At 40.7% G+C, this 24,923-nt stretch overlaps 2 protein-coding genes across 2 annotated transcripts in view; one reads left to right on the top strand and one right to left on the bottom strand.

Moving 5' to 3' along the window:
- Nucleotides 1–1,413: 1,413 nt before the first annotated feature.
- usp31 (ubiquitin specific peptidase 31) lies at nucleotides 1,414–15,286 on the bottom strand. Its single transcript, XM_074656024.1, has 16 exons — nucleotides 14,113–15,286; nucleotides 13,047–13,181; nucleotides 12,553–12,647; nucleotides 12,372–12,464; nucleotides 11,701–11,836; nucleotides 11,171–11,318; nucleotides 10,893–11,073; nucleotides 10,578–10,689; nucleotides 10,259–10,353; nucleotides 9,356–9,433; nucleotides 7,820–7,949; nucleotides 7,306–7,425; nucleotides 6,031–6,256; nucleotides 5,779–5,937; nucleotides 5,383–5,535; nucleotides 1,414–3,990 (listed from the first exon to the last, which is right to left on the bottom strand). The coding sequence occupies exons 1-16, from the start codon at nucleotides 14,641–14,643 to the stop codon at nucleotides 2,498–2,500; spliced, it is 3,885 nt and encodes a 1,294-aa protein (XP_074512125.1). The 5' UTR covers nucleotides 14,644–15,286; the 3' UTR covers nucleotides 1,414–2,497.
- A 9,270-nt stretch (nucleotides 15,287–24,556) lies between these two features.
- baiap3 (BAI1 associated protein 3) overlaps nucleotides 24,557–24,923 on the top strand; it is a 46,183-nt gene continuing 45,816 nt past the window's right edge. The window contains exon 1 of the mRNA XM_074656039.1: nucleotides 24,557–24,838. The gene's annotated coding sequence lies outside the window, so the exon portion shown is untranslated. The remainder of the gene's footprint in view (nucleotides 24,839–24,923) is intronic.

Genomic DNA, 24,923 nt, shown 5'->3' with positions numbered 1-24,923 from the left:
TTTTATCTACCAAAAGTGCATTGATGAACAGCATAACTGTTGCTTTACAGCGAATTTCAATATCATGAGATGTGACCTCCGACCAAAAACAATGTCACACATCCAAAGCCAGGCACATTAAGGCTGCTGATTTGCTCAAACTATGTACAGACCATTTAAATAACATACATCGCATGTTTAAATTGGAGTGGTATTTCCTCTGAAACCATCTGAGAACCAATGTAAACCTGGTAGATGCTACAGAGAAACAGTTGAGAGAAATGCTGTAGATCTATAAGTCAAAGATGATGTTAAAAGTATACTTACTAATGGTTGGATTTTAATGGTATAACCACATTCATTCTTTAAAAACATACACTGTGCTGGTATCTAATGTATGAGTATTGCAATTGCATGTTGGGGTAATTGTACAATGATATTGCAGCTTAATATTCATAACTGCAGTGACGATATCCTGCCTCTGTCATTTATCCTGCAAAAGAAATTCGCCGTGCAGTGTCTGGTAGTTGAGAAAACCCAGCCTACGTATCCATATTTGCTGCTCAGAGATAAATGGAGTTCTATGATTAATTAAATGGCTCATTATATTCTGTTTCAGCCAGATGAAGAGAAAAAAAAAAAAAGTCATTGTCTTCTTCTCCAATGAGGTACCACAGGTTATGATAAATGCTGCCAACAGGTTTTCTGGCTCACTGAAGTGTGTGGTCACAGTTCTGAACATCGGCATTTAAAAAATATGCTCGTCTGAGAGATATCAGCGCCAGAAGAGCGTCGGTCTGTTACAGCACCAGGTGGAGTAACGGGGTGATTCCTTAAAAAACGACCCCGGGAACATTGAGATGAATGAACCATTTTGACCTTTTTCAAGTCTTAAAAAGGCTTGTTGACACTATACTTTACGATATGTCTTGAAATCATGACGACATATTAAAAATGAGATAATTACACTGTTAAGTTAGTTGTGTATGTATGTGTATATATATGCGACTGTTCTGGGTAAAAGAAACCTATCTTATCTACACAAAGTGCGAACAATACAACATTCCTACTCAGTGATGCATACAGTAGTAGACTACTATGTTGCCAAAGGCAATTATTTGTTTCCATGTACAGTATTGAAAGGCGCTTAAGATCATTTATCATCTTGCTCGTGGAGATGAAAAAAAAAGGGTTATATACTATATAATTTGTCAATATCTGTACAGACACATATATATATATATGTGTGTGTGTGTGTGTGAGATTTTAAAGGGTTTCATTCCAAAACACACCATCCCTTTTGAGAAAAAACTTCAATAAGTATTTGATAAAATAAATTTCTATCGAAAAAGTACTAGTATTAAACAAAAATAAAGCTTTAAAATACTGGACAATTTGTCTCAATGTGTGTACAGATTCTAATTCCTTTTCATCTTTTGGTCCAGGTCCTGCCATCACCTCTGTATGTCTATTATTTTAATGTACATAATCGGGAAGTTTATCATCTCTTATAGTCTTTTCATCTCTTTGACACTCAGCTAACGTCTTACCTATGAACCGATGCATGAGGTGTATGGAGAAAGTGTTTGGAAAAAACAGATTGCAGGTTTTAACTCATCAATGGTCAATTTGATCAGCTTAAAAAACAAATCAATGAGAGCTACTTTGAACGCTAAGCCACTATTATTTGGGAATGAAACTCTTGTGTGTGCGGATGTGCGAGCGTCAAATTCAGTTTCAGTATTTGTCCGGAGACTATTTGTGATGTTACGCTCCTGTTCGCACTAATATTAAGCTTTAAATGCTTATAGAACGGCAGCTTAATTCCACCTTAATGCCACCTTAATCCGAAAGAAAAGACAAATTATGCATTGTTGGTGCATAGAAGGTGAAAACGCTTCTTACCCCATTCATTTCTTTAAATGCATGAGCTGCTGCATTTTTTAAATCCTGGTTGCGTCAGCAGGATATTTTGCAAAGCGAACTAAACTTTAATGTTTGAAGTGTTTCAATATAACAAGCCTCTTGTCTGAAGGGAAGATAATTGGATTTCAGGATTCCAACAGGGAATTCTGTCAGCTGTCATATAAGCCTCCAGCAGCACGCACAAAATCTAACAGGTTGTGCTGCACAGCTGAACGCACATATGGCATACCAAAGTACCCTCCGCGCCAGAAAAACATCTAAGCGATTGTCTCACTCGCATCAAAAAACCCTACCTAATGCTCAAAAGGTGTAATTGGTAACAATACACACAGCTTTACCAACTAGAACTGGCAGCATACCAAGCAACTGTTTGGCACCCAAAATATGCAGATGATGTACAGTACTTTTATCCAGTACAGCTAAATAAGCTGGCTGCCAATGTTGAAAACCTCAAAGCCAGCGTTATGTATCTGATGCAAAAGCATAACATCAACAAATGGGTCTCCTTACAAATGCATCTTCTGCTCACTGAAACTTAGGCACAAAGAAAATAGCTGCATTGTGTAAGTTCAATGTTACTACTATGGGTTTATCATTGAGGCCTCTTTGTTGTACGTGCGGGAGATTGCATGCTTGACGACAGCTTTCGGGAAGATGCCATCCTTTCGAGAGGCTTCTTCCCTTTAGAGGGAGACTTGAGACTTACTTCAGAAGTGGAAGACTTGGACTTGCCAACGTTCAACAGAGTGCGACTGAGAGAGCTGGGGGGCTTGGAAGACTCCTTTGTCTCTGACTTTGACTCCCCTCCGTTAGGCTCTATGGACGTCTGTGAGGACACAGCGTCTCCAGTCTTTCCGGTGTCACCACCGATGTCCTTGGCTTGCCCGTTCTGCTTGCACGTCCTCTCCGAGGCCTTTTTGGCAAGCAGGGTGCTTTTCCCTAAATCAGCCGACCGGCGGCTTTCCCTTTGTCGGAGGGCGTTCTTGAAGAAAGACAAGCCTTTTTCCTCAGATTTGCTGCCGCGCTGCAGGTCTCTGGTGGACACGCTGGGCGAGCGCAGGCTGGTGACAGAAGAGCTGCTGCTGGAGCTCCTGACAGATCTCCTCTCGGGCCGGTTGCTTTCCCCGCTCTTAGACAGCGAGGAGCGGGATGCCAAGCTGCTTCGGAGACTGTCGACCAGCGGACTAGTGTGCATAGAATCTCTGCTGTAGCTCCTTTCCACCAGCCTTTTCCGACTGCTCGCGGAGCTTTTCTCAGCGACGCTGGTATTCTTCTTCGCGGTTGGAGAGGGAGAAGCTGAGGACTGAGGTGTGGAGCGGACGAATGGCTTGCGCTGTGGCGTTGCATCTAGAGGTGGAGCTACCTCCTTTGTTTTGGAGGGAGTTCCGCTGGGTGTAGAGGTGCCTTTCTTGGCATTTACACTCTTCTCTTTAGTATTGCTTGCTTTTTTACCTTTCACAGGTGTACTGGAAGACGTCTCAGCAGTGCAGATCTTATGGGTTGAGCACAAACGTTTTTTGGAGGTTTTCTCTTGCTCCGCTTTGCTGGAACTCTTTGCGGAGCCCGTGCTTTCTGCCTTTGAGCCAAATCCCCCGATACTGCTCTTGCGTTTCTGTTCTTTGGAGGGAGTAGCTTGGGCGGGTAGACTGTTTTGGTCTATAGCTGTGATCTGGTTGTTGTTTTCAGTCGCCTCGTTCTTGGTGCTCTTCTTTTCCACTGGAGTGGGAGCCCTGCAGTACATCATGTCCATGAACCTCTTGTTGTTGTCCTGCTCACTGAAGTTGCTCTCCATCATAGACGGGGGAGTCCTGTTGCCAAAGTAGCGTTCGTGTCTACTGTAGCTGCCAAAACAGGACGTGGAGACTTTGTCATCACAGGCCTCTCCTATCCTCTCTAGAGGAGGAGAACACCGAGAGTCGAGGGAGAAACGCGAGGGCGAGTTGGATCTCATGCTCAGCTTCGCAGAGAGAGACCAGGAAGGCTTTATCCCACTGTCGCTGAAGGCTAAAGGGCTCGCGATGGACGACCTGGAGGACAAGCTCTGACGCTGAATGCTCCTCACAAAAGGGCGGACAGAGAATCCTCCTGAAAACAAGGAAACATTTGAAAAAGAATTTGTTAAAGACACTCAACTGGACTTAGGCCTAGTACACACATACATGGGTATGTGTATGTATAAACTCTGGTCTTTAGGCCCTATTGAAACTTCTTTGCTGTCTTAACCTTTCTTATTGAGGGTGATTTTAAAAACTTAGCTGGAGTGAATATTAAAGAACACCTTTCCACTAAGTTACCTGCATCAAAGCAGACCTTAGTGCTGTTCATGCAAGACTTTGTGCTTGCCTATCAATAACCTAACGGCCGCAGGCTTTATTTTGTTTATTGGTTTATTTTTCAATGAAACCCCCTTTTTATACACATTACCTATTATGAAAGAGACATTTGTTTATTATCAAAGATGCATTTTTTTCATTGTGGAGGCGCTTGTGAGATTTGTTTCTCCAAGTAAATAATTCTGTATTATGTGGTTGGGAACTTGTTGTCAGACTTCTTCCGATCAGCTGAAATCTGGGGAATCAGTGCCACCACAATAACTACAACTAATAAAATAATAACTTATGTTAAATATTGATGCCACAATTAAATGTTTAGGCACTAAAACATATAAGTAATAAAAAAACCTGGTTGTATACCTAAATACATTACATAATCTGGAAGCATTATCCATGGTAAGATCTGTGAAAGTTGTAGTTAAATACCAGTTTGCCTGGCCAACATTTCTTTGCTGAGCCTGTATCCAGGAGGGTTAAACAGAGCCTACACTTACATTAACCACAAACGGCAGCCCAAACCAACGTCTGTCTCATTTTGGATTCACTCGGTATGTGAGGTTTCCCACAGTACAGAGCTCCGTCAGGCATGTTGTCTGGCTCGGCCCAGTCACATGTGACGCATGTCGAGTCACTTTCTGCCTTGTTCCTGCGATACTCTCCCTTTTTAAACAATAATAATGGGATTTTGGAGTTGGGATTTGTACGTTCAGGTGGGAGAGTTCCTGACTATAAAGAACTCTGGGAAACCTTGGTGGTAACTTTTGATTCCAACAGAAATACTGTCAGTGGAAAGAGCATTGCACTGTAGAAAGGTTTGTGTTGCTCATTTTAAAAGGTGGAACACTCAAAGAAAGCAAACTCGTTTTCTTTCGTCTTTTTTGGTCTTTAACGGAAGTTTTGCCACATGTTGTTTTAGTCTTCTGAATGTTAAAGTCCAGTCTCATCTGGTGGGTGGACAAGGTTCTGCTTTTATAATGATCAAAATCAAAAGCTAACTCTGTCCTTTGTGCTTCTGTTAGAATTATGAAGTTTAAAATATGAGTCATAAGACGGCAGCAAGTCATGTGTGTGTAATGAAATAAATAATTATAATCAGACACCTGCAAAATCAAATATATGAAAACAAATATAAGCATCATCTCACCATCATCTTCATTACGCTCTACTGGAAACTCTACTGACTCGGCCAGTGATGCCAGAGAGGTGCGTCTGGACGAGGCTCCGGAGGCCAAACTAGCAGGCCTGCTGCCAGGTAACCTGTTGATCCAGTGGTCACACAGGGAGGAACTGGTGGAACCTGCGAAATAGACAATAAAAACTCTAGTTTCTGTCAAAGGTTCAGAGCCACGGTGAGGCATTTTATCTAGGTATTTTCTTCAAACAATATGGCTGACATGTGTGGAAGGTACATGCACATTAAAATCCTAATCCGAGGTACGGCTTCACTCTCATTAAGTTGTCTACATTGGTTGTTTGTTAGTTTCTCTCCAGTATATAACTTTGACTTCAACACAATATGACTGGAAATCTAAATACTGACCAGCAACAGAGCTGTTGGCCGACCAGGAAGGAATAACAGTCCTCCGCTGGTAGAACAGTATGTAGGCCGTCTGCTGACACACGTCGTCGTCAGCTACCGGTGAAACCTCACTGTCATCAAAGCAGTACCACTGACCGTCAATGGAGTTCTTACAGTACGCTGTGAGTGCAAAGCAAAAGGGTCAAAATGGATGATGAACAACATTACTATAAAGCTTAATCCTTCCATGGAACAAGTGTTTCTAGTGTTAACCTGTGTAGTGGCCTCCATGCATGTTCCCATGGTGGTTGCACACGGCGTACAGGTCGTACAGGTAGTCATCGGGGTTTCTTCCCAGGCCATAAGGGCGTCTCCATGGCGACCAATGAGAAGGTAAACTCCAGCTGCTCTGGCTTCTCTTAACCACATGAGGGGCCATGTCCATGCCCATCAGCGGGAACCTCACCATGTTCTGCATCTTCACCCTGCGGTCCCCCTCCTGAAACAGAGGCCAAGATTAACACATCAGCATTTAGGGAACAACTTCAGCCTACCGACTCGGTGCAGCCTAGAGCACTTGTGGTGGGGTGATGGGTTATCCGTTTTCATGAAGTCTCAGTTTATTTGGGGTTCATGAAAAGTACACAGTAGCTAGTCTTTACTAAGGACTTTTAACTGCTTGATTGATTGTTTGGAGCGCAAGCCAGCTCTTTCCTTACATTTAAGATCCATTTAGTCAAACCTACAAAAGGATGCATGCTTCAGAAAATAAAATGAAATCTCTTGTGAGGCTGGGTGTCGTTTAAAATGTTTCAATATTGGTGCCGACTTCATATCGGAGTTCCAGTATCAATATGAAAATGATTTTTCTGGAGCGCCTTGTTAGCAGAGTTTGCCTGCCATATAACTGCAACGTCCCGGGTTTGATCCCAGCCTTGGGACCTTTGTTGCAGGTCATAACCCTCTATCCCCCTGCCATTTAAATATAAAGAAATGAAGCCAAAGATCTTAAATGGTCATTGTTGTATACCACGAGCATCCATACAAGAACGTTGCTCAAATATAGATGTTTAAAAGGGACAAAAGATTGAATTCTTAAATATCCAAATGTATCTATCAAATCTTCTGTTTTCCTTTTCTTTGTTTTGTAATTGACCTGATGTCATTGTAAATGAGGGTCGCCCCTCAATGATCTCTCAAGTATAAATATAGGTTGAATTAATAAACGAATAATTTAAATCAGGAACTATCTGATCCAAAAATAAGTAAACAAGACTACAAATGTGACCAGATATTTGATGCCGGCTTTATTCGATATAATCAGTACTGCCGAGTAGACACATTTCGGCAGCGCCAAAAAGTATTGAGGTTTGATACCAAGCCCTTAACCCCAAGTGCAAATCCCTAACAAGTCCAACACAAACACGGATAAAGAAAAGCCATAACTTTATGCCAAATAAAAACGAGTAATTCTTGATCTAAATAAAGTAGATCTAGTTCCACATTTCTAGTTTCTATTTGAACAGTGTTTTGGTTGAGCTGAAATACCTGTCTGAACCTCTTGAGATGCAGTATGAGCACATCCGGCAGCGTCCACAGGCTGAGCTTAATGCGGCCCTGCTGCAGCTGCTTGCAGTGGGGACAGCGCCAGGCATCGTCCGGGGCCAGCTGAAACACACAGACAAACAGCCGTCAAGGACCAGCTCCAACCACACTGCTTATAAAACAGGCCTCACACGGGATAAGGGCCCGAGTTTTCCTCTTGTTTCCCCTCTATTCTCCTCCAGGGCACTCGCAGGCAAGTCAAAACCACACTGTATATGTAGGCCTGTGCTCAGTATATTCCAAACATAGCATTAGGAGTCAAATACACAGTAGAACCACAGAGAACTTTAGCAGAAGAATGATAAACCGATGGGGAGGAGACAAATGTGAGGCTATACTTTAAACTTACCACTGACATGTGCTAAGACTAATTTTCTAATGTCAAACTACTGACTGTGCGGTACTCGACTGAGTGGAATTGTGCGTTCGCAGGCTGTGTGTGCGGTCAAAGTGTTACCTGCTCCTCCTTAGTGTAGAGCTGGAAGCACTGAGCGAGGGTGCAGGCCTGCGGCTGATGATGTTGTTCCCGGTGCAGATACACACTCTCAGCATCAGGAATGTACTCCTCCTCAGTGTGTCCAAACAGACTGTGGGAACATGAAGCACACACCATTCATTTAACAGCAAAGTCATGTGATGATCATAAGATCTGCCGTGAGGTTTTGGTGAAACTGCTTCCTAAATCAGTAAAATATCTCAAGACCGTTGATTAGTAATTGTTTAGCACATCACAGTTATCCAGTTTGTCTTTTGATAATTTGGTATAAACTACTTATGAAGATCATCCCCCCTAAACTGTTTAGTACTGCAAGTTCTTCTAAAAGTATCGGATCTTGCCCAGGGGCTGAGGGCAGCTTCACAAACAATACCTGCACAAACATTAACTACAGGTTTGAGTATATTAAATCAATGTCTTGCGGGGATTTTCCTCCCATGTTTACCAAAGACTGTTGCTGTTGTGCCAACCTAGAAAGTTGATGAACTACACATGGCTTCTGATCAAGATGTGACTTCCATTTGACCAGTAAAGGGTGTGTCTGTGTGTGTGTTAACCGCAGTAATTAGCTTAAGTGAGGAAATAGGAGCGGGCGTGTCGTTGATTGTGTGGGCAGAAACTTCAGATTCTCACTTGTCTTATTTGTGGTTTTAAAACCACAACCGTTTCAAATTAAGAACATGTGTAAGTCGATTAAACAAGTTTATTTTTCAAAAACAAATAATGTGATGACTAGCAGAAGCACCTACATTCAAGGGCTCAACTGTCAAATAGCCCTTGTTTAGTTTAAGCTTAAATCCTGCACAATGTACTGACTGTCACCATCAATTCTATTGAGATTTTGCCTCCCCCTTAATCTGCAAAGCTGTGTTCTTAACTGAAACTGACACATGAAGGTGCAGTGATGCGTGTGCAAGCTTATTGTTTGTGACTGTGACAAGTCGTTGCCTTCTAATTCAATGAACAGTCACTTTATGTGGAGAAGCAGGTATGAGGATAAGATGACCTGATGAGCACTGAAGGCCTTCAAATACTTAACAGGTCACACTTTGGTTCAATGCATGATACGGTTGATTGTTTTAGTAACATCTCCTCTCTGTCATGGCTGACACGTATTGCTGCAAGATCCAAGATATTTTTTTATTACTCAACATTAAAACTGATTCTGTCATCTCAATTGTTCTGTCGACATAATCGCTTGCACGGACAAACTTGTTCGTCTGCCCGGTAAATGAATGGCCTTCAATATTTTTACAGTTGATTACACATTCGATGTCTACAAAGCAAGTTATCAAAATTAACCCATTCTTTCAAATGAACACTTATATAATTTGGTGTATGCAGTCGAGCTTTTTGAAATCCAATATATTGTTTCCAATGAATATTACAGCAAACAAATGTCAACACCGGCTCCCTTTCATTCTGTGCAGACCAAACAAACTGTAGATAAAGAAATAAACCACAGAACTCTAGTAAATATTCAACTGTTTCACTCACTAGTCCTTGGTCTCTTTGTCCCACTCCACCACAATCTTCACATGTGGTGGCCCCCCTTGTCCACACGACTTGTATGCTCTGTAGAGGAAACAAATGAAGTAATTCAGGCAGGTGACATTTATAAACGCCTTCATTTATGTCACTGTAGGCTGGTGTGAAAAGCTTTTCCTGGGCAAAGTTGTGTGCCACATAATCCACATGCAAATACACACAATTTAAAAATGGGGGTCAGTGTGAAAGAAATTTCTTTAGAGGATGGGTCAATCGATTATGGTAAATAAATTAATTTAGTAACTCTCAAAGAGCAGATACAAGTTGAAATGTTATTTCTGCGGTTATAGAATTGTGTGCAAAACCGACAATAATATATTCAGAGACATTCTAGTTGTCATGAAAAAAAATATTGATCAATCACATTGATGCCCAAAACGACTTTGATTTCACTTCCATTCGTGCGGTTCTATTGAGCAACAATGTTGTGACTTGTTTTGTTGTTGCCACCTCATGTAAGTAAAAGGCCAAACGTGCTAAACTGGCTTTTTTAACAAAATCCTGTTAGGGCATGTCACCGAAGCAGGCTTTATGAGAGCAATGAGTGCAAAGAGAAGATTAACGAGATGTACTTGTATGTAATTTTGATTGCACCCCATTACCTAAGATCATGCCTGTCTTTACCTTTCTTGTACAGACAGTATGTATATACCGTGTTTGTTTGGAAGTTATAAAGATCGAGATGGAAACAAGTAAAATATCTTCCAAACATTTAATTCAATATCAATGTGCAAATTCAAATGGATTCAAGTAAAAATCTGTGTAGATTTGCCTTGTAAGAAGACCATGATATACATTTTTTCAGCTCTGATTAAGCAGTAAACAGATGTTGTATTAAACAGCAGAACTGACCTTTCCACAGTTGGATGACACAGTGGTCTCTCATCTTGAGGAAGGAGGTAGGTGATACCAACAACGCCAACCACCCGGAGACTGAAAGGTCCAACCTATACAGAGACACCACTGTTAGAACTTCTATTAACAAGGTGGAATCAGAAAAACAACACGGATGACCATAAATAATCTCACTAATAGTGATTTCACATTTTGTTTTGGAGGCTCATATTTGAAACACTTTTTTTTATCCATCCGTACAACTTTTAAAACCGGCTTACTGTGTGTAGCATCAACGTATTTACTGTACAGACAAACTGCTTGTTCCTCTTCCTACCTGAATGTAGACCCCCGGCCTCAAAAGATGACGCATCTTCTCCAGGATCTCTTTCTGTAGAGCATCCCAGGTCACAGTGCGCTCCATGTACAGTACGAAAGGCAGACCGAACCTAAAACAACATCATGTGCGTAGCTTTGTTAGCTTTTATCAATTTCTCCAGGGAGCTTTGAACAACACCAATAGCCCAAAAAAAACAACTGGATATTGTGTTATAATAATACCCCAGTCTTTATTATTGACAAGAACATGAGAAGCGGGCATGCAAGGATAAAATTAGCATCGCAGAACAATAGGATATTGTGATTGCAGTACCTCTTTCCTTGGTGGCCGGTACACGCCCTGTTACACACCAGAAGGATAATTTTCTCTGGTCCCAGGTTTTTATTAGGTGATGCAGTCAAGGGAGTCATGGCCCCCTGCATGAAAGACGGAGTCCTGCTGATTTCTGTCCCATACTTCAAGTTGTTATGATTCAGGTTTGCCAGAAGACTTCCTGTGAAACATATAAAACAAGTCTCGATAGATTCCCTTTCTATCAATTTAATGTGGAAAAAAGCTGAATATATGCATAAATATTACGTATAATTTACCTCTTTTTGTGCGTATGTTTTCCAGTTTGAAGGTCTCTGGTGTCTCAAAGGCAAATATGGAATCGCTCTCTTGAATGATCTCAAGATCGTCATCATCATCACAGAATGAACGATGGAAACCATCGTAGTACATTTCAGTCAAAACAAACTGAAAGAAGAGAAGAGTGCATTTAAAAATTTAGTATCCCGTTTCTTTAATGTGTTAAACTGTTATAGCAAACATAATAGTCATCACAATATCACTCCTTATCCTGCTTTAACCCTCATTTACATTTACTCTAGTGGCATTTTCATCCTGCCAGCTTTAATTAATGTTAGCGCTCAGCTGTTTGCAGCCCTAAGGACAAGTGTGTTTACAAATGTCTCTCTCTGTACATTGAGTCCACTTCATGAAAAACCCTGGGCTTATTATGACAAACTGTTGTTCAGAGGTAGAACTGGCTTTAGAAAACAGTGAGCTGACATTGTGTGACTGTAACATAGTCTCACTGTGTGTGAGACCCTGAACTGATAAGAGACAGGAATAGCACCTGGTCCATTGGGATCTTGGTCTCACGTGACACAGCATCTCTGAGGCGATAGACGGTGCTGTTGAGGGGAACAGCGACTCCGATCCTCATACAGTGAGAGTACTTCCCCTGGTAGACCACCGTCACATACAGGGGCCTGTCAAAAAACGATTCACACACAATAAACATTCAGCAAGCAGGGTTTCTCCTGCTTTAAAGTCATGGTTGATATGTATCGTAGTGTAAAGATGTTATCTTATTTCCCTCTGCTCAGAGATTTATTTTTCTGGCACACACTGTTGTTTTTGGTTTGAAAGTACACACTCCTCCCACCACCCACCTGTTTTCTGCTCCTTCTGCACCCTTAACCCCCCCACCTACACACTCCTATCCCACCAGGTTACATTCCTCCTTCTGTAACAACACATACTGATTTTTGCTTCAGGTTCCTCTGGGGTCCTCGCTGCGCTTGCTTAGATCGTAAGCAGATCGAACAAACAACGTCTTTTACAAAACCGTATAAAAAGATTTTGTACCTGTAAATGTTTGCTTTAGTAATACACAAGGGGATTACCGTATAAACCTTATAAACCGGTAATAACTAGTCATCGTGGCCATGTAAAAACCTGACAACTGAGCCCCGTTAACTGATCACGCCTCCTGCTATAGCGCAGCTCAAGAGAGTAACTCACCGTGTGTGTGGCAGTGGGATCGGTAAGGAGATGCAGAGGAATGGATCAAACGTATTGCTCTGCTTTTGGCAATGTGGGCAAGTAAGAGAAGACCTGTTAGGGGGGGAAAAAATGCAATCCTTTTAGTATAGAAGAGAGATAATGTGGCCATACTGGATGTTTTACTGGACATGAAGCCTACCTGTACTGAGCCTGAAACAGCTCTTGTACAAACGACCCAGCAGAGAGGGGAGGAGATGGCCCCTGTAAGCTTTGATCGTCTTCTTCAATAGGTGGCTGAACAAATACAAACAGGTTCTACTTATTAGTCAGATTTATAAGTCATAAATAATACCAGTCTGTCGGGGGTTCATAAGATATTGTGAAAGCCTTAAAGCCTTTATATATTCTGTTGTTATCAGCTAGCTCCAGGGAATCAAGAGGAAACAAGATCCGGCAAGTCTAGCTTAGCAGGACTGTGAATGTAGCTCATTTGTAAAGATACACTCAGTGACCAGAGTCATTTAAACACCTGTGAGTTATAATGCAATGTAGCAAAAATAGCCCTGCAATAAAAACTGGAATAACTATTTGCAAGGACTGAATGGCTGAATGTGCCCAACAGGCAATCACTGCTTTTCAATAAAAAATGACACACTACGCCCGTAACAACCCCCACAAATCCTCTAAACACACCTTTATAGCAGGCCTGATGTTGGGGTTGACTGTGTTGAGGTCTTCGTGTACTCTGTCCAGCAGCCACAGCAGAAACTCCTGAGCGTCGTGCTGAGAATTCCCTTTGAACTGGGTGGCATTTTTCGACACAGCATTCTGCAAAAAAAAATAACGGCACTGTTTATTCCTCAGTGAACTTTAAAATATGTTGGTCATGAAGTTTCATAAATGTTTCTTGTTTATTAACCTTATATTATTCCATGATTTATCCCTATTTGATTTATGGCAATATTGTTTGGACAAATACGTACCGCTCCAATCTTCATAAACTTTATTTGTTGCAAAAACAATTTTTAAGATTGGCAATTTTGTCAAACTCTAAGGAGGTTTCTGCTCCACTGTTCAGGAAACTGAACATTCTTTCAGTTTATGACATAAATATTCATCAGATATGTGTGTTTATATATATAAATATATGTTCTTGCCTTCTTCTCTACCATCATCGTTTAGCAACTCCTTTAAATCTAATTCTCAAATTCATTCACATAATACTAGACAGGTTAATCATCTTTACCTGCCTTTTTACAAATCAAAACACGGCCAGTACTCCCTGAGATATCGTGGTGTACAAATATGGAACACCAAAATACATGTTATCAAGAGCTCGTTATCCTTAGAACATTTTAAAAGGAAATTATCATCACATTTAATAAATGATGTCTAATTATCTTTTGATATGTTAAGATATATTTTCTTTTCTTCTGTACTGTTTTTGTATGTATTTCATTGTTTTTATTGGATTGTTTTCCACTGTTTGGTTAGGTTTTTCTGCACATTTTGTGTACTTCTTGTTGTTTAACTTTTGTTGTACTTTTAAAATTATGTTAGTTTAGATCTTTTAGTTTAGATAAGACACATTTCTTGTTTTGTTTTTTTCATTGACTGGATTTTGTGCAGTTTCATATATGTGCAAATAAATAAATAAATAAATAAATAGCAGTGTTGTGACATTTTCAGCATGCATTTGCAAAGTACATTTTTCCCCACTGTGTGCACCAGCAGGATCCATACTGATAATGCCATTTACCTTAAAATCCCTGCTATGCTGCGGGGTGTACTCAAACGTCCACAAAGCCCGCACAAGTCCTGACAGCTGCTCTGTGACCTCCCCTTTGGCCAGAGGACCCTTCTTCTGCAGGAGCATGCCATTCGTCTTTGGTTTCTCCTTGTCCAGCTCCTCGTCCTCGCCTTTGTAGTGCTCCAAAACCAGGTACTCAGCGAAGAGCTCTGTGTTGCTGAGACACTGCAGGATGGCGTTCATGAAGCAGGTGTTGCCGTGGTTTTTCAGCCCTGACACTCCAGGAACTCTCTCTCCAGACAGAAACCCTGCGAGGTCTCCATCCTCCATGGGCACATCTTTGCTCCCAGGTTTGAAAGTGGAAAACCCTCCATCATCTTTCTCATCCTCTGCTTGCACTTCAGATCCAAAGTGTGATAAAGCTGTCAGTGTCCTCAGGACTCTGCTCATGAAACTACCAACAGAGCGCACAGAGCCTCGTCTGAACAGCTTCTTGCTGAAGCTAGACTTCTTGTCCTTGGTTGCAGCTTTGCAAGACATGATTTGTCCTCTCTTTGCACAACTCAGACAGATGTGCTGTGGAGAAGGAGAGCCATCTCACTGGCTGACTGCTGCTGTTATCTGCTGCTCCATCTCATTAAAACACACAGCAATGCCTGCTGGCTGCCTTAACTGACCTTAGCTAGTAATATCATGATGGTCTTCTTCTAAACTAAAGCATGCAACTTTGATGTTCACTTATCAAATATCATGCACCTTCCCTTAAAAACTGTCCAATGATCTGCTGAGTTAAGAAGCCCAACATGCACATTGTTATGTGTTATTGCAACCTTGCTAACTTGCTCCAGAGTTACCTTGTTGTTGTGGTTTCACTTCCCCTGCAGCAGTGAGTCAACCTCGGTTGTTATCCTGCTGAGAGCGAGAGACAGCAGAGTGAGCTAATGAGCTAATGCTAGCGCTAGCTACAATAACAACAAGAGCAGCAGAAACACAAACAGTCCTCTTCACGGCCGACATGTCCTCGTTCAACAGCAGCTGAGAGTCCGCCATGGTTTCACCGCGATGCTAGGTGAAGTAGAGTGAGTCCGGAATGAGATGGAGCTCACATTAGTCACATATTTGGAGGCACATTCAGGCTGTAAGCTACCAGAGAGCAGCACCCTTCACTTCTTCTGCTTCTTCTTCGTGTTGTTTGTGTTGCAGCTGGTTGAGCTGCTTCTCAGCTGCATTACTTCCCCCTGCTGGACTGGAGGGAGAGCAGCAGCAGCCTGGTGGTACTAACTCTAACACTGCTTCTTTTTAGTAGTTTACACTAAATATAAAACTAGCTAGAAGTTGACAATAATTAATTTGTAAATATTTATAAATAAATACAATTATATTTTTACGACTGCATTAATTTAAAGTCCCATTTTATAAAAAAAAGTGAGATTTTCATGTTGTTTTTTTTTATTATAAAGCAGGCTTAAAGGGACTGTTTGTAACTTTGTACGCGCATAAATGTAGCGGGTCGTCACACATGCGCGCTCACATATGCGCGTTCGCGTGTGGCCGCTGCCTCTCCAACTCTGCCTGTCTGCCTTCGCTCAGAGAGCGCGCGCGTTCTCAGCTCGCTCCACCTCTAGACGTGAACGCGCGCTCACTCCTCACTGCAGAAGAGTTAGTTTAGCTCTGAGAATATCTAGTGAATGTACAGGGGACGTTTGTGCAGAAATAAATGCTGCAGCTCCTCCAGACCAACAGAGTTTTCCCGTGTCTTGTGAAGTGACGTAGCTCCTTAGCTAGTAACGTTACCCTCTCGTTACCGACCGGGTGCCGGTGTCTCCTCTGCTCTCTCTTGCTGCGGGCGGAGAGAGCAGAGGAGACACGCTGCAGAGCCCCGCTGCTTCAGCCTGCGCTGAGGCAGTGAAAGCCAACACTAGGATCAGATCTAAATCATGTTCATGGAGAGACCTTCGTCTGGTCAGCTAACATTACTGCCAAGCAGCTGAAATATAGAGTGATATTGTGGTTTTAGCTGACTTGTGTCGCCTCACTGTTTTGAGCGATGCTCGTTCAGGTATATTTAGAGCGAGCAAGCGCGAGCCCAACGCTGACTTTCGTTGATTTCACGGCCACAGGTGTCGCTGTTAAGAAGCATTTCTGAAAGTTACAAACAGTCCCTTTAAAGGGACTGTTTGTAACTTTTTACACGTGTAAATGTACCGGGTCGGTTTCCCAAGCGCGCTCGCATATGCACGCTCGCTTATGCACACTCGCTTATGCACACTCGCGTGTGGCTACGCTGTTCAGACTCCCTGTGGACACGTACCATCAGACTCCAACACAAACTACAAGGAAGCACCAAAACAGCAAAGTTATATCTGGTGAAGCCCGTCTTGCAAAACAGTGTTGGCGGCGGTCGTAGTACGCGGGGGAGACCGTAGCTTTGGTCTCCAGGGCCGGAGTCTCTGCTGTACTCTGCTCCTCTGCCTGCTTGCCTTCACTCACACAACGCGCTCGTTATTACTCCACCTCACGTAAACGCGCGCACACTCCACACTGCAGAAGAGTTAGTTTAGCTCTGAGAATATCTAGTGAATGCACAGGGGACGTTTGTGCAGAAATAAATGCTGCAGCTCCTCCAGACCAACAGAGGTTTTCAGTGACGATAACGTTTCTCTTCCTGCTTCAGCCCCGGAGGCTGTTTGTAAAAGGATGTTTTGATATTAAATATTTCAATTCATCAAGTTTTTGGATTATCCGTTTACCGTAGAGGCATTCAAGAACAACACATGTTATTATTATTTTTTAATCTTTGTGCATATTAAAGAGCTATTTAATAATTTACACTTTATGGGCCAACATGTTTCCCTGCGCTGGAAGTAGTGTTTTTTCATGAGAGGTAATGCACCTATAGTGACAGAAGCAGCTGTGATCTACCCTGAGTCAGCTTTTTGTGTTTTTACTTTACAGCTGAATCTACTGAGTGAAAGTGTGGAGGATAAGTAGACATCACTTTTTGTAAATTTTCTTCCAGCCCATTCTGCATGACGTGACTGGAGGAGGAATTTATGAAAGAGCTGAGGTTAAATCAAGGCTGTCCATTCATGTGTCAAAACAAACACAAATCATTAAGAACAAGATAGAAATGTATGAAATAATTATGTTTTAATTAATGCTCTTTGTCAGTTCACTCTTCTGCCTGAGGGAGGCACAATGAGTCTAAATATTGAGTACCTGCTTGCAGTTATTATAGAAGGTGATATGTGTGTGTGCAGTATGTATTTGTATTTCTTAGATTGACATGGTGATGAAGTGTAAATGCATTAGTTTATCACTTTGTTCATGTCTTTGCAACATCGCAGGTGTAATTCAGAGTAGTCAGAACATTGTCGCCTTAATGGCAGGATATGTATGATTAAATACGTGAGAGTGTGAGAGCAGAATCAGTTGGAGGCTAACACGCGTAAGTATTTTAATCAATGTGAATCATCCTTTAAACAGTATAACAACTTTGCCTTCTTATGTAGGCCTAAGTGGGTGGAGAAGATGGATAAAGACGGTAGAAAGGAGGAAAAACACCCACAAATATCTTAAGCAGGATTTAATGATGCCCAATGAAGCTAATATGATGAATATACAAATGCACTTGTCTTTTATTATCTACTTAAGGTAGAGCATCCTATAGACACTGTATGTTCAAATATTGGGTGAATAATTTATGTTTCATTTCCCATGCTGTAATTACAGTACAGATGGTATGAATTCAGCAATAGAAAACAAATGATAAAGTAAATGATAATCCTAAAAGAAAGAGTTGTCACGATGGGCTTGTACTTAATACAATCAACTAATAGAACTAACTGTTCCATTGAGCTTTGCTTTCTGTAATTGTGGAGGCAAAAATCTGATGTGCATGTTAATAAAACCTCTTGGCAAATTGTGATGAAGAGGCGGTACACAACATAATAAATATGCCCATTTTCAACATCATATGCTGCTGTTGTAAAATTGTTAGTTTCATCACTTTGCGATAACTCGATTGAAGAGAGTCTGAGTGTGTTCGGTGAAACCAAAGCGCTGTTGTTATGTGCCGATTAGCTGCTTGTTCTCACTGATGGAGTGAATACTGTAAACATTAACACTGATTATCACACAGTTTTGAGTAGAGATGAACCTCTGTTTGGTGTCACTGTGGCAGTGATCCAACAGTCTTTGGCAAACAGGTCATTACAAGTCAAAAGAAAATTGGATTGATGAATGACTGTGATTTGTGAGCAAAACACCTAGGGGTGAATTGGTGCTCCACCTTGGTGAAAGCTTAGATATTGATAGTGTGTGCCAATCACTGAGAGTGCAGTACATACACACTGCTCACCACTGGGTGGCTGTACATGCATCTCAAACCTTGTTCTCCTCTTTTCTGCTGCATGTACTGCTACTTTGGAAGATTTGGAAACAGCTTTATGCCGCTCATCATTGAGCGAAGTGGGTCAAATCTGAGTGGGAGCACTATAGAAACATGTTGCTGACTCATTGTGCAACTTGTACAATTGCAAGCTTATGGCTGAGCTCTGATACAAACAGCAGGATCAGCAGTTGCTCTGTATTGATCTGTAATCCGAGCGGTAAATGCTGGTGAACACGCTGTTGGGAAGCATTCATGCTCACTCTGCCACTTCCACTTATACCTCTTTCACACCGTGACCAGGGTCGGACCACGGTTATCTGACCAATGTTCAACCCTTCTTTTGTCAATTCAAACCAAGTCGGTCAACACAATATTACAAAGCATCTACAATACACCTCTCTTCTCTGCACTGGTTTTAAACATTATATACTAAGATGGGGTCTCGACCCGCAGGTGGGTTGCAGGAGATTTTATTAGGGTCACCAAATATTTTGCAGAATGTTTTCTATTCAACTTCTTCCATTGTCATTTATATCTGCAGTACACCTTTGAGCCACACGAGGGAGCCTGAATGTCCATTTTGTTCTGATAATTGTAGCCTACTTATAACATTGAATTCAATATGAAAGACCAGCGTATATTCTTTTTCTTTTACTGATTAGAGGAGTAAAACAAGAGCCTGTTAAGTCCACCGAAATGCATTTATTTGGTCTCATTTATAAAGTATTTAAAGGGACAGTGTGTAGGATTTGGTGATATCTAGTGCCGTGGTTGCAGATTGCAACCAACTGAGTACCCCTCCGCTCACTCCTCCCTTTCCAAGACTGTGATAATGTGAGCCGCCGAGTGCAAAACCGTGGTAACACCGTACGCCTCGCTCAGAGGACATCCTTACCATATAGTAACATTACTTTAAGAGCAGCGGAAGTCAGACGGCGGCTGGCGGTACCACGATTTTGCTCTCTCTGACTCACGTTACCGCAGTTTCACAAGCGTGTCGGAGAACTACGGTGGCCTTCAGGTAAAGTGTTAAAGAGCCAGTGTTTAGTTTGTCTGTTCTGGGCTACTGTAGAAACATGGCGGTATCGTGAACTCCCTAGATATGAAGGGTTCATTCTAAGCTAACAAAAACACAACAATTCTTAGTTTCAGTTGATTATACACTAATGAAAACATAGTTATGAATATTATTTTCCATTTCTGCTAATATATCCCCACAATTCTGATGATTTATCAAAAGTATATCTCTTTGAAATTGCTGGTTTACTTATTCAAGATAAAATATAGTGATGTGGAAATGGCAGTAAAAATGGTCAGGGACGTTTCTTTACGGACAAATTTTGAGCGGCAGTAGTTCAGCCTGTAGGCACTTGGCTTGAGAACCAGAGTTTGACAGTTCAAGTCCCCGCATGTGGACTGGTAGCCGGAGAGGTGCCAGGGCACTGCCGAGGTGCCCTTGAGCATCGTCCATGGGCAACCCCCTCGCTCTGACATCTCTCCATTAATGCACGTGTAGGTCCTGTTTGTGCATGTGTGTATGTATTCCGGGCCTGTGTGTGTGTGTGTGTGTGTGTGTGTGTGTGTGTGTGTGTGGGTGAAAATAACAACAGAGTGAAAAAATTGAATTTCCCCTCGGGGATCAACAAAGTATATCCTCTTCTTCTTCTTCTTCTTCTGCTTCTTGTAAATTCACTCTTCTCATGATTTATGGATAAGGCCTATTGTGAATTGGGTCGCGTTGTTTTGTCATTTTTAAAAGTGGGTCCCCAGAAAACAAGTTTGGGAAACACAGTACTAGAGAGAAGAAAAGAAAAGAAAAGAAGAAAGACTGACTTGCATCTCCAGAAGTTGCAGCGGTACGACTATAATGAATACGGCGTCTGAGTGACCTGTGAATGACTCCGAACATTGTAGACAAAGTGTGTGTGATTTGAAAAGGGGAAAGTGCAGACTTGACATTGATTGGTGCTGCATTCGTTGGAGAAAAGTAAATTAATACAAAATTTAAGAATTAACGCAACGACAAAAGACAAGTAAACACAATGTTAATTCAAAAAACAATATCCAATATATCTACTGTAATTGATGCAATGTATCTGACATGTTTTGCTTTTGTCTTGGTCATAACTAAATCCTTCACTTGTTATTTGCCGTCAACACATGCAGTCGGGGGGCCAGCTGGGGAAGTTCTCTGATGATGTGTCCATGGAAACAAGGCAAAGGGTCACATGTGTCTTATCACTCAACACAGGAAAAGCCTTGTGTTCAATTTTGCTGAGATTTTTAAAACAATATCAAAACATATCAAACAAATCAGAGAGAAATCTCGCTTTTGTTTTTCCTCATTAGTGAATTAGAGACGGTTTCTGATGCAACTCTCCCGAGTGGAGTTTCAGTCTCCTCGTCTGTCTGTTGTCTGTGTTATTTCCCCCTCACTCACTCACAGCTCAGGAGGCACTCACAATCACTCGTATAAGAGAAAAACCCCTCTCTTGATATGCATCGGTGAGAAAACACCAAACAAAGTTGAAGAACGACCGACTCGAGCCTTTAACATTGACAATTATCCAATCATGACCCACCTAAGGATCAAGTAGAGCTGTGAAGCGATGGATGTATGAATCATTTCGAACACTGAATTGCAGCTATTATCTCCTTGAATGCCTATGTGTGTTTGCAGAAGTGTGTGAAGCAGCTCCAAAATAGCTCTCAAACCTTTCGAGCAGTCTGCCGTTTGCAGCATGGATCCACAATACCTGCAGTATAACGCTATTTCCAAATAATCGATCAGATATGATTTTATGTTAAACTGTGCGTTAAAAACAAATTTCACTTTTGTTCCACATGACGTAATGAAAGCTTCAGAATTGGCTCCTGTATTATTGTAGGTAAACAGTGATAAGGAAACTCCCAATCGCAGGAAGCTTTGACTTTGTTGATGCTGATGATGAAGGGTTCCACTCGTGAACTGTCAGTCCTATATGCTATGAGATGGCGCCTGCTACTATATAATGATCATGTGTGAAATCATTTCTATGCTTAGAGAGAGGCACCTCTACTCTACAAGCATATAATTAATGCTCCTGTGTCTATTTAAAGCATTTGTGCACTTGCCCTTGCATTCATGTGTCCTACTCTGCAAACAGAGGAGTGAGAAAATGCCTGACGTGTGCTATGATATACAAGGGCTTACAAGTGTTGTTTTATCATTATGCTCTTATATGCATGTGCTGTAAATATTACTGTAAGAGTGCCGTTCATGCGAAGCACTGAACCGGAACATATTGGAGTCAATTTAACACAAGTAACATAAAGGAAATTATGTTTTATTTCAATTATTTAGATATTAATCCCTTGCTTAATCCTCTATTAATCACTAGGAAATTATAGTTCAAATGTAATAATGCGTAGTGCTTATAATATTTCATGGACATGGTGGACAAATACAGTGAAACAACAGGCTTTTGGGGCAGTGACTTCGGTTTCTTTTAAAATGGAAACTCACATGATTTGACTGACATTATACGTCTACATGTGTCAGATGTGTAGTGCATATTTCACAATGTTTCACAACAGCTTCTTCCCAGCTACAATCAGACTGTCAAAGGACGTTAAAGAGGGACACAAATACCCCACACCTCACCTCCATACCATTATTGACACACAGTACACCTGAACTGAATGGACTGTAATACTGTGAAATATGCTGCCTTCCACTGAGTAATTGTCTGAAATATATTAATTATTTATTTTTTTAAAGATATTTTTGAGAGTTACAAGTTCTTTTAACATGGTCATGGAGCATATATACAGTATATACTGTATATTTGTATTCTGGTGGTATCGTTCCTATGCAGAGGGTCGTTTAGTTTATTTATTGACTACACTGAGGGCGTTTTATATTTTAATAATGTATTTATTTATTGTGTTGAGTTGAATGTGCTACTTATTTTGTATTGTAATTACCTTGTGCCTTTTCTACCTTTTTTTTTCTTTTCCTAAAGCTGACTCGGTGTAAACTGCTCAGAATTCCAATGTACTTATATTAGGTGCAAATGGTAAATAAAACTCTTGAATCTTGAATATTTGTCTAATTTTTAATGTTTTTTTATACATAAATACAATAAACATCAAGCACAGAAAAAGCAAAAAAAAAAAAAAATGCAACGTCAGTATTTAATTTTACAATTATTGTTAATAAGAAAATTAAGTACATTAGCTTTCATTGACAGAATGTGAAAAATTTAAAATATTTGTTTTGTTTATTTTTCTGTTGGTGCTATAGACAGTGAGACCTATAGACTACTGTGCACACAGACTGTGATATCTTCTTGGTCTCCTGAGCAGCACATTAACATTCAGATCCTATCAAAGTGTGATATTAAAGCACTGGATGAGCTCATTAGGAGGAACAAAGTAAAAGTACATGGATGTCAGTGTGACTGACAGATGAACCTGCTCTCTCGTCGCTGAGGGGATTTTTCTCGGCGACATCCCTCAGCAACAGTCAAATGATGCCTTCAGGAGCACATCGGAATACTGTAATTCAAGCACCTTTAGGCGGAAGTACTAGCCTTACCTTGGCATGGAGAGACAGATACCTTTACTGTTATTTTGTATAAAATAACAGTAAAGTGAAACATATACATTATAGTTGACATATAGTGACATGTAGTTTATTTAAAATCAAAAACATTTCAAAGTTGTTGTTTTTTGCATTATGGATATAGGCAATAGATGGTATAGCAGCCTATAGATATTGGTCTACATTTGTTTTTAATTGATGTAAAAAGTCTCTTTCATTTCAAAATGTATTTCGAACATGTAGAACACAAAAGAAAAGAAAAGAAAAAATAAAGAAAAAGAATGATCATACCAACAGGTGGACAGTCAGAAACAAGTAGTATTTACATACAATGAAAAGCATAAGAAAAATAAATTGTCAACACTTGATGCCTTGATTTACATATTCGAAAAGGACTGAGAAGAAGTATAAACTTATTTAATCCCACCCCTTCTTTTATTTAAATATTAACACTGAAAAATATGAAAAAGTAAAACCAAGAGTGCTCTCATCTTCTTTTGGCCAGGTGGTCAGCTTATGGACAGACGACCAAATCTGTGCAGCATAACAAAAGCAGTGTACATTTTTGAATAATTGCTTCACTTCACTAAAGAAGATCAGTTAGACTGATTTCGTTTTTGGCATGAAATCTAAAATCAGTAAAACTGATTTTGTTACGCTGTTTCATTTCAGTAGTTAGACGTGAAAAATGTATTACATTTTGTATTAGTATTAATATATATATATATATATATATTAATATTATAATATATATATTATAATAATTATAATATATATATATATATATAAATATAAATATATATATATAATTTTAGTTTTGTGTAGAAAAAGACAAAGCATTCTATTTACACTGAATATCAAATAGCAAATGAAACACATCAGGTCAGAAGTCGCCGTTTTCTTTAGGTGCATTTATAAACAGCACATGTGACCAACTATGATGTAGACTCCAAATAGGCTAGGCTATGAAATCGCAAGTGTAAAAAACACAATAAGTAGCTTGCCTAGGCTACAGTACATGTACAAGTACAGCCTACACCTCGATTTAAAGGTGCAGTGTGTAGGATTTGGCGGCATCCAGCGGTGAGGTTGCAGATTGAACTGAAACTCCTCCTGTGTGCTCCAAGTGTGTAGGAAAACTACGGTGGCCGACGCAAAAGTGTGAAAATGCAAATGAGCTATCTAGAGCCAGTGTTTGGTGGACCCGCTCCGGATGTAGATATATAACGGCTCATTCTAAGTTAACGAAAACACGATTCCTATTTTCAGATGATTATAACTAAAGAAAACATACTTATTAATATCATTTCTGGCAATACATCCCCCTAAATGCTACGCACTGTTCTTTTAAAATACACCTACCATGGGTTCTCTCTATATCAAAATCCCATTTTCCCTGTTGCACTCAACCTTTTTTTGTGTCGTGCAACTCAACTCGTAGGCTAATTGCGATATTTCCGACAGTAGTCGAGGGGCGGTGAAGTATCGCTGCACTTCCTATGCCCATATTTGGGTGAGCATCGGCGGAGCCTGAGCTCAGGAAGCATTTCAGAAGGACTAAAATGAGCTTTTGTCTGTCGTCTATCGCAAGAAAAAAAAAAATCCAAACGTTGTTTTGAGCTAAATTGATCTGCGTCTCGTTGACAGAAGCAAACTGCATCCTGCTGCTGCAGAGATCAGAGATTTATCCACAGCAACTCTGACACACGCAGCCACAAAAAACATTTCACACTGGAAAAAACTGTCAGGAGACACAGGTGAGCTGGATTTCTTTTTTTTTATCATAATTAAAATCATTTAACAGTATGAACAATTTGGGTTTAGAATAATAATTAAAACATG

Source organism: Sebastes fasciatus, chromosome 13 (genome assembly GCF_043250625.1).
Source record: "Sebastes fasciatus isolate fSebFas1 chromosome 13, fSebFas1.pri, whole genome shotgun sequence".
In the NCBI taxonomy this organism is placed as follows: Eukaryota; Metazoa; Chordata; class Actinopteri; order Perciformes; family Sebastidae; genus Sebastes; species Sebastes fasciatus.
Note: the sequence above shows the minus strand (reverse complement) of the source record. Positions and strands in the feature narration are given on the sequence as shown.